This window comes from Mercenaria mercenaria, chromosome 13 (assembly GCF_021730395.1).
Source record: "Mercenaria mercenaria strain notata chromosome 13, MADL_Memer_1, whole genome shotgun sequence".
In the NCBI taxonomy this organism is placed as follows: Eukaryota; Metazoa; Mollusca; class Bivalvia; order Venerida; family Veneridae; genus Mercenaria; species Mercenaria mercenaria.
The window spans coordinates 5,411,253-5,425,124 of record NC_069373.1 but is presented as its reverse complement, the minus strand read 5'-3'; the positions used below and the strand labels follow the sequence as shown (position 1 = coordinate 5,425,124).

At 35.8% G+C, this 13,872-nt stretch overlaps 1 protein-coding gene across 1 annotated transcript in view; it reads right to left on the bottom strand.

Annotated features, from left to right (window-relative positions):
* Positions 1 to 1,670: 1,670 nt before the first annotated feature.
* Positions 1,671 to 13,872, bottom strand: part of LOC123530075 (stabilin-2-like) — a 402,834-nt gene continuing 390,632 nt past the window's right edge. Inside the window, exons 36-40 of the mRNA XM_053521032.1 lie at positions 12,945 to 13,064; positions 10,434 to 10,541; positions 9,439 to 9,591; positions 7,101 to 7,352; positions 1,671 to 3,871 (exon numbers count right to left, since the gene is read on the bottom strand). Coding sequence (XP_053377007.1) covers positions 3,737 to 3,871; positions 7,101 to 7,352; positions 9,439 to 9,591; positions 10,434 to 10,541; positions 12,945 to 13,064 — 768 coding nt within the window. The 3' untranslated portion in view covers positions 1,671 to 3,736. The remainder of the gene's footprint in view (positions 3,872 to 7,100; positions 7,353 to 9,438; positions 9,592 to 10,433; positions 10,542 to 12,944; positions 13,065 to 13,872) is intronic.

Sequence of the window (13,872 nt, the reverse complement as noted above, 5' to 3'; positions counted from 1 at the left end):
ATTTTATCAAAGGGACTAACCCACACATTTTAGGTGAAAAATAATTTCTCAAAAATCCACAAAATGATTACTTTGAAAGTGACTGGTTGTATAAACTTATTCTATCCACATAACATTTCTGCAAGATATTCTTATAAATAACCAAAATATTGTGAACCGTTGCAACGCACTATACACTTTATTATTTTTCAGTGTCATATATATACATTTTATGCCTAACTTGGTGGAAATGAATACATTGAAAAATTTCAGCCGAACTAAGGGCGATTAGCTTTAAATAGCTCGATACTATAGAAAAAGAGAGAAAATGATTAAATAAAATAAATTAGTACTAGTAACTGTATTATCAGTACATTCTGGTTCAAATCACATCTAATAAGTACCTATACATATCATTATCTTGTATACTAAATACCGGGATATACATATTGCCGCGAATCATGCGAATGTCCTGTTTTGACACCGGACATGAAAAGTGCTTTAAATTTTTTCTCATTGTTTTTGCTCGATGTGCTTAGATTTTTAGAAAAAACTATTTTTGAAAATTAGAGTGTCTTTCTTTTTATTTCATACTGATCCCAGAAATGAAGGAATTTAGCTAAGTTACTGGTCTTTATGATTAACATTTGCAGTTTTTCTCCGCTAATTTTCAATGAAGTTGCTTATTTCTAACATACTAGTATCCGTTTCATATTTAGTTTGAACCATTGTAAAATAGAAATGTTTTCTTTGTCTTAAATTGAAAGTTGAAATTCATGGTAATAGGTATATGCCAGAAAATGCTAAAATTCCCTACCTCTGTTCTTTATACCTGGTCACTGGTGTTTTGACATTTTTTTGCCAAAAGTCTAAAGCTTAAACAGAATAAAATTTATCCTTTCGTACGATAATTTTGTTAGAACCACCTGGCATCTTGCATACACGAGGGCGAATCAAAAAGTTCTGTTACTGGTTCAAAAATGTGAACGAGAAAATCTACCTAAAACACCAACCCCTCAAGTATATCCCCTTAACAGAAGACGCCATATCCATTGTTCGAGTAGTCTGTCCTTGATACCAGTTTCAAGCACTGGTGGACTGCGTTTCCAATGACACTTTTTCTAGTCGCGGAGAATATGGATGTGTTGAAGTATTTTTACCTTTTCGTATGATACTACTTTATGGACTGGAGCTCTGTCATGAAGGAGTAAAATGCCTTTCAAACCAGTACTCGCGCTTTTTCTTATATAGGCCAATTTCTTGGTTGAATTAAATACTGTGTTCTTCTAGAAACTGCTAGTAATGAATTTTCTTGTTTTACAGGGATATGCACAAATGGGCCACAAGAATGAAACAAAATTGAAAACAAAACTGTCTTTGCTATTACAAGGCGTTTTTCTTTTTTTTTCTCATCCACTGCCTGTTCAGATCGTCTGTGGAGTTCCATGTCTTTTACATCACCTATCACAGAAGACCTATATGTTTTGTTAGAATAGTGTGAACTGTTCCATCTGAAATCCCCACCTAGTGGCTATGTCTTCCACAGAATACTTCACATCTTCCGCAATAAGATATCTAACCAGGCATCAATAGTATTAAGAGCTCAATGTTGTCTTAGGTCGACCTTCACGATATGCATCTTTACGGTCTAGACTTCTTCAAGTCCCAGTAAAAACACAGCACAGAAAAAATATTTTTTCACTTATTTTAATTCATAGTTATATTTGACAAACAGAACTGAAGCTGGAAATTATATAAAACGTGATATATAACAGAAGATGTTAAGATACTTGCAAACTATTTAAAACTATAATAACTCCATATATATATAGATGCCACATTATATCCTCTATCGTTGGTTTTTGTTATATGCAAATATTGCTACACATCCTGTTTCCATGATGTACTCGAGAAAATATGTAACAGGTTTATACAATGGGTGGCTTAATCTGGCCAGATAACACGAGGTGCGCAACATTTCAGATTTAGCTACCGTTATGATAACCCGGCAACATACAATACAAAGGGTAAAATACGGATTTGTTTCTGCCTGATCGTATTTTCTTGTACACTACAAGCCAGATCTTTGACAGAATTTATATAGATGTATAATCAATCAGTTTACTCAATCCCGGCATGAAAAAGTATTAGGACAGGAAAAAATTCATAAAATACAGTAAAGTATTTTTCTAAACATTCTTAATACACAGCTTACCCAGTTTCGAAATTGACATAGATTTCTGAAGTTTCATGTACATCAAGTATAAGTTTTTGTCTGATTTGATATAGTGACCTTGATTTTTTTTATCAGATTTTATTTTGTTTGGTTTAACGTCGCACCGACACAATCACAGATCATATGGCGACTTTCCAGCTTTGATGGTAGAGGAAGACCCCAAATGCCCCTCCGTGCATTATTTCACCACGAGCGGGCACCTGGGTAGAACCACCGACCTTCCGTAAGCCAACTGGATGGCTTCCTCACATAAAAAATTCAACGCCACGAGTAAGGTTTGATCCCACAGTGATTTGAAGTCAGCGACCTTAATCACTCGGGCATGAAGGCCCCTTGATAAAATATTATCAAGTTTCCAACTTTACCTAAATTACTTACACTTTGATTAGGTTTTATGCAGGTTGAACATGTGGACTTTTAGAGTGTCAACAGGGTTTTTTATCCCTAGGTTTTGATCTCAGTCTCTTAGCGGATCAAGTTTCCAAATTTCCTAGATTTTATACAACGAATATTCAGAGTATGTTTTATTAAATTAGGTAGAACAAGGTTTCTACATTGTGAAGGTTTTTTTTTTATAATTTGACCAAGCAAAATTGCGTTTCAACTAAAGATGACCGAGATTCCAACATGACCAAGATTGTATATAGACAGGTTACATTTAAATCTAGCAAAATGTGCCCCCTGTGGTATTAAGAATTATAGGACCTTTTTACATTAAATAACTCAAGATAACTCAGTTTCGTTCTCGACTTCGGTTTAATTGACATTCTGACCACTTTTCAGTATGTCATGAAGAAAGTGTGAGCTCTCGAGTGCTAGCAATGCTTTTATTTTCTATCATGACAATGTTAACGTATTAAAGAGTCTTTCATTTGGTTTTGCAATTGCAAGTTTGCCCCATTATGGAAACTGCTCAACGTCTTCAACTATGTACTAGCTTTGTAATTTACCTGAAAATAATTCAAGAAATGTTGCTTCTTATGTGTCATCCCACGTGAAATATGGCAATCTGATTAACCCAAAGGCCATAAACCTTTTCCATTTTCGGTTTCATCAAAGACTGTGTAGCTGTATAAATTACATGTAATTGTTCCAGAAAAGTGGAAGCTAATGTGTTAGCAATGTGAGATCTGACAAATTAAAGGGCTATAACTTTGCTGTTTCTTCAGCAAATCCTGCCCAATATTAAATTGGCCTATAGTAGCCATTAACATTGTGCTATTTTATAAATTTCTGTTTTTGAAGCGAGATCTCTGGAGATCTCTGGTGAAAAGACAAAAGAATTGTTCACAGACAGGGTGAAGAAGAATTTTCACAATACCTTATGGTCAGGTGTGCCAAAACTAAATACCTGGCCAAGTTGGTTCTTACTTCTAACGACTACAATAACTTTTATTTATTGTAATAACAAAACTGATTTTTTCTCAACAACAAAGCTGAAATCATAGTCAATATAAAATCATGTCTTAATCTTCAATGCTTTGAAGCAGACGACAATAAAGTTTTTACAATGGATTTGACCTATTCCAGATCCTCTGATTGATACAGTGGATTGCCAAAACTAGAATCTCTGTGTGGTAAACCACTAACTGAGGCACCTCCATCATCGTCATTATCTACATGAAGTGGTGTTTCATGACTAGCTACTTCTGAATCCTGAAAATACAGTGTTAAATATGCTGTGTTAACATGATCACAAGCAAATGCTTCAACACATTAAACATAGTGTAGTTCTGATGATTCAACTTGAATATTGTGCGGTCAACACACAAGTTAAACATACTATGATAAAGATGACCCCATTTAAATATATCGTTATATACTGAGTCGTTCTTTAGGTAAGATAAAAGCTGTGTTGTGAAATCTTCATTCAGGAACAAAAAAGAATAGAACCGTGACCAACTAGAGATGCTTCTTTAATTCAGTAGATTTTGCTTCACTGTCTCTATCAAACTCCCATATTTTTGCCATGCAACTCTGAATAGATCAGCCTCTATCCAACTTCCATACTTTTTCCATGTAACTATAAATACGAGGATTGAGTAAGGAGTAACGTCACTGTGTTCATTATATTATTTTATCATTTATACCAAGATTAAGTTTATTTAATTATGATTACACAGGTAATTGTTATTTTCTTTGGTCTGGTTGTTTTAAGTACATAGAACTTAGAAGTTCACTTACGGCAACATTTCGCGGCATGCGAAATGCGGCGAAAATAGCGTTTCTTTCATAAACAAGAAATGCAACCAATCAAAGACAATCACCAATTAACGTCAAAATGATGAGAAAAATATCATTTTCTGACGTCAATAACGTCAGTGACGTGCAGCGATTATCATTACCATGCTTTATATGGATAAGTATGCGATAGACTTCTATATTTTTAGATAGATCAAGGTACTTGGGAGTGTCTTTTTTTTCTTTCTGTTAAACACATTATAATGGCTCCAGTGACATTTCTTTTGGATGAACCCCATAGATCAGCCTCTATCCAACATAGTGTTTTCATATTTTTCCCATGCTACACTAACAGTTCAGCAGTCATGGTGAAGAGGATAAAATATACATGTCTATGTATAAATTGAAATTTATAGGCAACTGCTGCTGCCAGCTTATCAGACACTTTAGCATCAACACAGTATTATACTTTATTACATACTCGTTTCTATTCCCCGTTAAGTTACACTGGTACCGGAAACGTCAATATTTTTCCATACACTGACGCCTGCATTTCATATCGGGTGCGTGACGTAATTCAGTGTGTGCTGTTGCAATATTTATTTCTGTTTAGTTCAATATTGTCAGGCTGTTGAACATTTACATAATATTTATACGTGTAGATGCGTATGTAATAAAAAGTTTATTATCTTTGCATCGGGAAATATGCACTCATTCTTCGGCGGAAGAATATTGCATATTTCCGCTGAAGAACTCGTGCATATTTCGCGATACAAAGTTAATAACGTATAAATATTCAAGAATAAGCAAACATAAATTTGACAAAAGATAATAGAAAACTTGTGTCACATTTGAAACTTGCATTTCTATATATTTGTAAATATAAGGTCATCAGCCTTGGATATGGTAAACTTATTTTTTCCTATACTGCCAAAACATTGTACTGCACATAGGATATGCCTGTCAATTTAAAGACATAATGGTTCACAGCTGGGATGCAATATAGAACCACCACACCCAAAAAGTGCAAAATGAAAATTTCATCTATAAATGTAGGAGCTGAATACTTCCTACAGAAATAACTTATGAAGTCATTCATCTTATATCTCTTATGTATATTTGGATACTATTAGATCTAGTTATACTTGTAGAGAACACTGACACATATTTGTACATTGGCCATTATTACTGCATTGAAACGCTGATGACAGGCCCGTAGCTACATTGAGGGCCGGTGCCTCCCTGTTTTTCTGCCAAGATTACGAAAAAAAAGAAAGATATATTTTGAGGCACCATCTTTTAAAACATAACCGAGCTGAGGCACTCTTATTTCATTTTATTTTGTTTAAAATATTTTCTTCCATTTTTTTTTAATATCACGAATAATTATACTATAGCATAGTTTTCGTACAAGCTATGCGCCCGTTAGTTTATATTCCATCTTATACTGTCGCTGCCATTTGGTTCATATTCTTGCGAAAGAATTTTAGCGCATTGCAAAGCCGCCTTAATGGCATTATGCTAATGTTTGCACATGGGTCCAATGTTGAAGTTAAAATCATTGACATTCTAAAGTTATGGGATTCAACTGGACATAGCGTTTGATTTTAAGTCTTATTACTAGTATAAGATATGATCTCGGGAGTATGCATGCATGATATAACGTGGTGATATTTCAACAGAATAAATTAAGTCCTGCAATCATGCGGTTTTGTTCTTTATACACCTTTGGACATATCATTTCTAAAACGTGACAATTATACATACAGCATCATTTCAAAACTTCGTTATAAGGTTTCTCTCAAAAATATATGGTCACTTAATATTTAAGAACTTATATCAGACACCCTCATTAAATTTTCGTAGTATGGACACCCGCTTATACCTTTTTTTATATAAATTTGTGACTTTTTAGATTTTGATTAACTTATAAGTATAACTTTATGACAACATTTGATCTTTTAGATCTGGCATGTCATACGCACTATTTATCCAAGCATAAACATTTTTTTAAAATGTAATATTACCTGTTTTATGAAGATTGGCAAAATATTACGTATTAAAGTCAATCTATCTGTATTGTATTTGTATATGCATAAACTATGTTGCTTCTTCCAAATTTTCGTTCCATGTCAATCATGCTAAAAAGTTCATAAGTGAACATTTATTTACTCAACAGAAATGTAAGAACCTAGCAATCATGACCATATGCCTTTAAATGAGCGTTTTAGGGCGACAATAATCGCAAATACGTTGGCTATTTTGAAATTCTTAGTTTTCTTCAGATCTATATGTAACTAAAATGTACGTGAATCTTTTAAATGTCATTTATTTTTTCAATGTAACAAAACACACGTTTGAAATGCAGGAAAACGCACGAAATGGCACCCTCGAAAAAAACATTTCCAGGGGGAGCATGCCCCCGGACCCCCCTAGAAAGTGCCTCCCTATTTTTTTACCTCTCGCTACGGGCCTGAGATGAAAGCGAGTTAATAACACATCCAACATGCAAGCAATGAGTACAGAATAAAGACACAACTGGCTCTAACACCACCATGTTTGAATTTTCGTCGGATTGGGCTAAAGCTTCCCCATATAAGGCATAAAATTTGAAGACCTGTTTTATTAGATTCTACTTTCAACAGAGAACCGATTTTATCATAAATACATTAATTCTTTTAAAACAAATAACCCATATATTAACCTTTCTCTTTGCTATCCAGGTCTGTAAAATTCTCCAGTATCCCACCTGTGACCTTCTATACAAAATAACCCCAACAACAACTACTGCTATGACAACGAGAGCAGCTAGAGGACCAAGAATTGTTCCAACAGACATGCTTCCACCTGACTCAGACTCTAAAGTTGGCTGTGTAAACGGTTTTGCTACTACGTGCACAATTCCATTAGTAAATTCAATATTTCCACTTAGAATTTTGGTTCCATTCACAAAGAACTGAAACAAGAAAGTAATTCCTTAATTTAAAATATATTTCAAATATTAAAGATACTTCATGTCAATAAAGATATTGTATTGTTCCATGCATTGATTAAAATACTACACACTTAAATATTTAGCACTAAAAATAACATTCTGTATAGATCTGCTGACCAGAACTCCTGTGAATTTTCATTGAACATGATATAAATGAGACAGAGTATTCCAAAATAAACTACTTGTGAGATATAACGTTTTCTTGCCTATCTAGCAGGGAAAGACAAGGTTATCCGTGTAGGAGATCACCTTCTAGCTACATATGCACATACTGACACATAATTTGAAGTCATATTAAGATATACTGTATGAACGACGTTTAATTTATAATACTTTGAAAATGTTGCAATAATCATAATGGTAGGCAAGAAGAATGATCTTATATGACTGACCGAGTAGATCTAAGGCAGGTATTTTCCAAACTCTCAGGAATGCATGGATAAATAAACTTCACTGCCTTTTTTTTCATTCTACAGTGTGTCGCTTGAGTTTGGGAAAATCCTGTCTTACACAGACAGCCATATGAGCTCCTTATAATCGCTCAACGCTTGTCTCATGCCAGTTAATTATGTCAGTGCTCACTTTACTTAAAATGCTGTTATTTGGGGCATATATATTTTTTGCTAAACAAGAGGGCCACGAAGGCCCTGTATCGCTCACCTGACCTACTGACCTAAAGATCATCAAGATTAACATTCTGACCAAGTTTCATTCAGATATGGTCACAAATGTGGCCTCTAAAGTCTTAACAAGCTTTTCCTTTGATTTGACCAAGTGACCTAGTTTTTGACCCCACCTGACCCAGATTTGTATTTGACTTACAGATCATCAAGATTAACATTCTGACCAAGTTTCATTAAGATATGGTCACAAATGTGGCCTCTACAGTGTAAACTAGCTTTTCCTTTGATTTGACCTGGTGACCTAGTTTTTGGACCTTGAGATCATCAAGATTAACAATCTGACCAATTTTCATGAAGATATAGTAATAAATCTGGCCTCTACAGTGCTAACAAGATTTACCTTTGATTTTACCTGGTGACCCAGTTTTTGACCCTGGATGACCCAATATCTAACTCGTCCAAGACTTTATTGAGGGTAACATTCTGACCAATTTTCATTAAGATGGGACCCAAATTGTGACCTCTGGAGTGTTAACAAGCTTTTCCTTTGATCTGACCTGGTGACCTGGTTTTTGACCCCAGATGACTCAATATCAAACTCATCCAAGATTTTATTGAAGGTAACATTCTGACCAAGTTTCATTAAGATTGGGCCAAAAATGTGACCTCTAGAGCGTTAACTTTGCCTTCGATTTGACCTGGTGACCTAGTTTTTAACCCCAGATGACCCAATATCAAACTCGTCCAACATTTTTCTGACCAAGTTTCATTAAGATTGGGCCAAAATTGTAACCTCTAGAATGTTAACAGGCTTTTCCTTTGATTTGACCTGGTGACCTAGTTTTTGACCCCAGATGACCCAATATCGAACTTGTCCAAGATTTTATTAAGGGTAACATTCTGACCAAGTTTCATTAAGTTTGGGCTGAAATTGTGACCTCTAGAGTGTTAACAGTCAAATTGTTGACGACGGACGACTGACGATGGACACAGGGCGATCACTAAAGCTCAACTTTGAGCACTTCGTGCTCAGGTGATCTAAAAAGAACAACACATAAGTAATGTTGGAAAAATAAACCCACTTAGTTGTGGACAAGGAAGTCCCATCCTTAGTATGACATATGTCCAAAATTCTGAAGATTCATCATGTTTATGAACATATAAACCTCTCCTGCTATTTCCTTTTGGATACACAACTAAGTGGAGTGGTAGGTTCACTATATATATGTATGTACAGTTCCTAAGAAATAAGTTAAAGAACACCAAAGATTTACAACAAAATCAAAGGTAAGTTAAATTACTATAAGAAATCCATGGTCACACCTGCTACAACCAATCAAATATGTCTATATATACTTATGCAACCAACCAAAGTTCTCATTATAAACTTAGACAACCAATCAAATTCCATCACATATACTTACACTCTGGGCTGTTATATTGAATGAGACAGTCACAGTTTGATTGGACAGCGTTGTCATGGTGATATTTGAGAAGTCCACTGGACTAAGAACTGTCAGCTGACTGGCACCTTTAAAAACAACTATCTGTTGTAACACTGATGTCTCTGGTAACATCTGTAATATAAAAGATATTCATTTGAGTTAAAATAACTATGTCATCACACACAAACAATAATTCTTACTTTAACATGAATATGAAACACAAAAATTAAAACATCATTTTGAGGTAAAAATGCAAAAATTTACATCTGCAAAAAAAAACCCCCAACAAAAAACAGTGATGTAGTATATCAATTTGATACTACCTTAAATCATCTTTAGAATGAACAACAGCCTAAACAGAAATATTATCATAGCCTTAACAGAAATATTATCCTAGCCTGAACAGAAAACATACTAACCAAATTCCCACAGCAAATTAGTTTCAAAATAAAAATGTATAAAATTGTTAAGTATTTTCATACCTCATTCATTACAAGTTGAACTTTACTAGCTGCATAAATGAGCATGCACAATTCAAGCATTTTTTAGGTCTTGATTGGAAACTATTATCAGTCTTAAGGTCATTGTGACCTAGGGTTCATTGACTGACCACAGCCAATCACTCAAAGATGACTGGCCACTGTAGGCCCATATTTCCCCCAATTATTAAGCAGAAGCCATATCTGTGACCATGACCTTTGAACTACTGACCTGGCTGTGGTCAATCACCTGGCTGTGATCAATCAATTATAAAGGTTTACCACTTCAGAGCCAAGTTTCTCTGAAACCAGTCTACCAACTGACATGAGCAGAACAAGATACCACCCTCTTCCTAGAAAGAGAGGCATAAACATAGAACAAGTCTGTATTAAAGTATATGTTACAGAAATACTTAACTATGTGACAACAAAAAATGTACTTTAACCAATTGGGAATTAAAACCATAGTTTGCATTCACCTAAACAAAAACTTACCTTCATCTGTAAGCCTTTATCTACAGGAACAAACAATGTGAATTGGTCAACAGATGTTGAAGACTTCAGGTTGCTTAGCAATGTCTTATTTGACATCTTCTGGAGGCTCTGAAATATATAAACTAAAAATTGAGACATTTTGATTGTATTCCACTTCATTACACATTCTTGAATCTCTAATTAGACACAAATAAGACTAGGTCTGTGAAGTTATAAACTGTTCCTGTTACTTGCTTACTTTGCAAAAACATTTGAGCCGCACCATGAGAAAACCAACCTAGTGCATATGCAACCAGCATGGATCCAGACCAACCTGCGCATCTGCGCAATCTGTCAGGCTCCATATTGTTTGCTAATGGTTTATCTTTCAGGCTCCATATTGTTTGCTAATGGTTTCTCTAATTGCAATAGGCTTTGAAACCGAACAGCATTAATCCTGACCAGACTGCACGGATGCGTAGGCTGGTCTGGATCCATGCTGGTCACAAATGCACTATGTTGGTTTTCTCATGTCGCAGGTCATTTATAGATGATATCTACACATTAATTTGCAGGCTGCAGGTTGCCTGGACTTATGTGGGTTTGGGCCTCACTCAGGGCATTGAATCCTTCATAAGAGGAAGCCATCCAGCTGGTTAACAGAAGGTCCATGGTTCTATCAAGGTGTCTGCTCATAATGAAATAATGCACTGAGGGTTGCATGAACCAAGAAAATTAAATCCCACTGAATAAATAACAAGAGGGTCATGATGACCCTGATTCGCTCACCTGAGTAATATGAGCCACATGTTTCAAATGGCAAACTGACGCTAAAATATTAGAAAGTAGGTCAGTCGGTCAAATTCATGGTCACTGAAAGTCAGTTTTAAGATTGGTGTGCAAAACTGTACATGTCATCCAAATTTCAAGGCTATATCTTAAAAAACAAAAAAGTAGGTCAAGGTCACAGTCAAGTGACTCCTAATCACTTGGGGTCATCAGGTAATTATAATTAAACAGTCTAGGAAATATAATCTGATAATTTTTGAAGTATTTATTCCTATATTACTCATAAAACAAGTGACCCCCAGGGTGGGGCCTCTTTTCACCCAGGGGCATAATTTGCATAATCTTGTTAGAGATCCACTAGGCAATGCTACATACCATATATCAAAGGCCTAGGCCTTAAACTTTCAGAGAAGAAGATTCCCCCCCCCCCCCCAATATAAGTCAATGTCAAATTTGGGTCCCCCCCGGGCAGGGCCTCTTTTTCACCCCAGAGGCATAATTTGAACAATTTGGTTCAGGACTACAAGGTAATGAAATGTACTAAATATCAAAAGCTTAGGCCTTGCAGTTTCTCCTATATAAGTCTATATGAAACTGAAGAGCCCCCGAGGCAGGGCCTCTATTCGCCCCAGGGGCATAATTTGAACAATCTTGGTAGAGGACCACAAGGCAATGCTTCATACCAAATATCAAAGGCCTAGGTCTTGCGGTTTCAGACAAGAAGATTTTCTATGTAAAACTTGAGGTTCCATGGGCAATAATTTGAATATTTTTGGTAGAGGACCACAAGGCAATGCTACATACCAAATATCAAAGGTATAGGTCTTGTGGTTTTAGACAAGAAGATTTTTTAAGTTTTTTCCTATATAAGTCTATGAAAACTTGGGACCCCAGGGCGGGGCCTCTTTTCACCCAAGGGGCACAATTAGAACAATCTTCACAGGGGACCATTAGATAATGTCACATGCCAAATATCAAGGCTCTATGCCTTGCAGTTTTGGACAAGAAGATTTTTGAAGTTTTTCCTTTTGGTTGCCATGGCAACCAGAGTTCTGCATGGAGTTCAATTCTTTGAATAATTTTGAAAGGTGGCCATCCAAGGGTCATTTCTGTGAAGTTTGGTGTAATTCTGCCCAGTGGTTTTCAAGAAGATTTTTTTAGAAAATGTTGACAGACGCACGACACACGATGGACTACAGACATTGAGCAGTCACAAAAAGCGCTAAAAATTCCATTTGTTTTAATATCTTCAAAAATTTTAATCCCCAAATTCATTAGGTTGTTCAGGTCATACTGTCCTTGAGAAACCAGGTTATCTGGGGAACATTTACATCAAGGTACCACACTGGGTACATTTCAGGAACCAGTTTGTCTGGGGTGCATTTACCTTGAGAAACCTGGTTGTCTGTGGTACACTTTCATCAAGGTACTATACTGGGATCATTTAAAGAACCAGTTTGTCTGGGGTACATTTACCTTGAGTAACTAGGCTGTCTGGGATATATTTACCTTGAGAAACGAGGCTGTCTAAGACAAACCAAGTTTTCTGGGATATATTTACCTTGAGAAACGAGGCTGTCTAAGACAAACCAGGTTTTCTGGGATATATTTACCTTGAGAAATGAGGCTGTCTAAGACAAACCAGGTTTTCTAGGATATATTTACCTTGATATTTACCTAGACAAACGAGGCCGTCTGAAGTATACTTACCTTGAGAGACCATGTTGTCTGGGGTATATTTACCTTGAGAAACCAGGTTGTCTGGGGTACCAAAACAAGAGAGGACAAGATGTCACTCATACAACTACTTCTTCCATCACCAACCAGACCCTCTTTGCATACACATCTCAAATTATCCTTGTTCTGTAAGAAGATAACATTCATTTATATATTTCATATCAAATACCTGACTGTCCATTTAGTTTTCCAGTTAATATATGTAAAAACTGTGAAATCATTTAATATTGCAGGCAAGAAATTTCGTAGTGATATTTACCTTTGAACATAAAATGAGATGGAACTAGAGGGCCAAGATGGCCCTAGGTCACTCACCTGAGAAACACACCATAACAGTGTAAACATGTTTGATCTAGTGATTTCATGGAAACAAACATTCTGGCCAATTTTCATAAAGATTGGACCAAAACTGTGGTCTCTTGAATTTAAACAAGTTTTTGCTTAGATATGATCTAGTGACCTAGTTTTTGACCTCAAATGACCCATATTCATTTATCAAGGCAATCATTCTGACCAAATTTCATGAAGATCAATTAAAAAAATACAGTTCCTATCGCATACACAAGGTTTTTCTTTGATTTGACCTAGTGACCTACTTTTTAAACCCAGATGACCCATATTCACAATCGACCTAGATTTCATCAAGGCAATCATTCTGACCAAATTTCATGAAGACCAATTGAAAACTAGAAATTGCTTTTGTAAAAAAGCCCTTGTCTCCCCCGATGCAAAGTCCTATAGGCAAGAAGTCAATAGGGGTCAAGAGCGAAAGTCAAAGAGACACTGATGGTTGGCTGCAATAGGGAACATCTACTTGGCATGTCCAGTCATCCCGCTAAGTTTCAACATTCTTGGCCTAGTGGTTCTAAAGTCACTCTTCAGGCTCCTGTGACCTTGACCTTTGATCAAGCGACACCAAAATAAATAGGGGTCA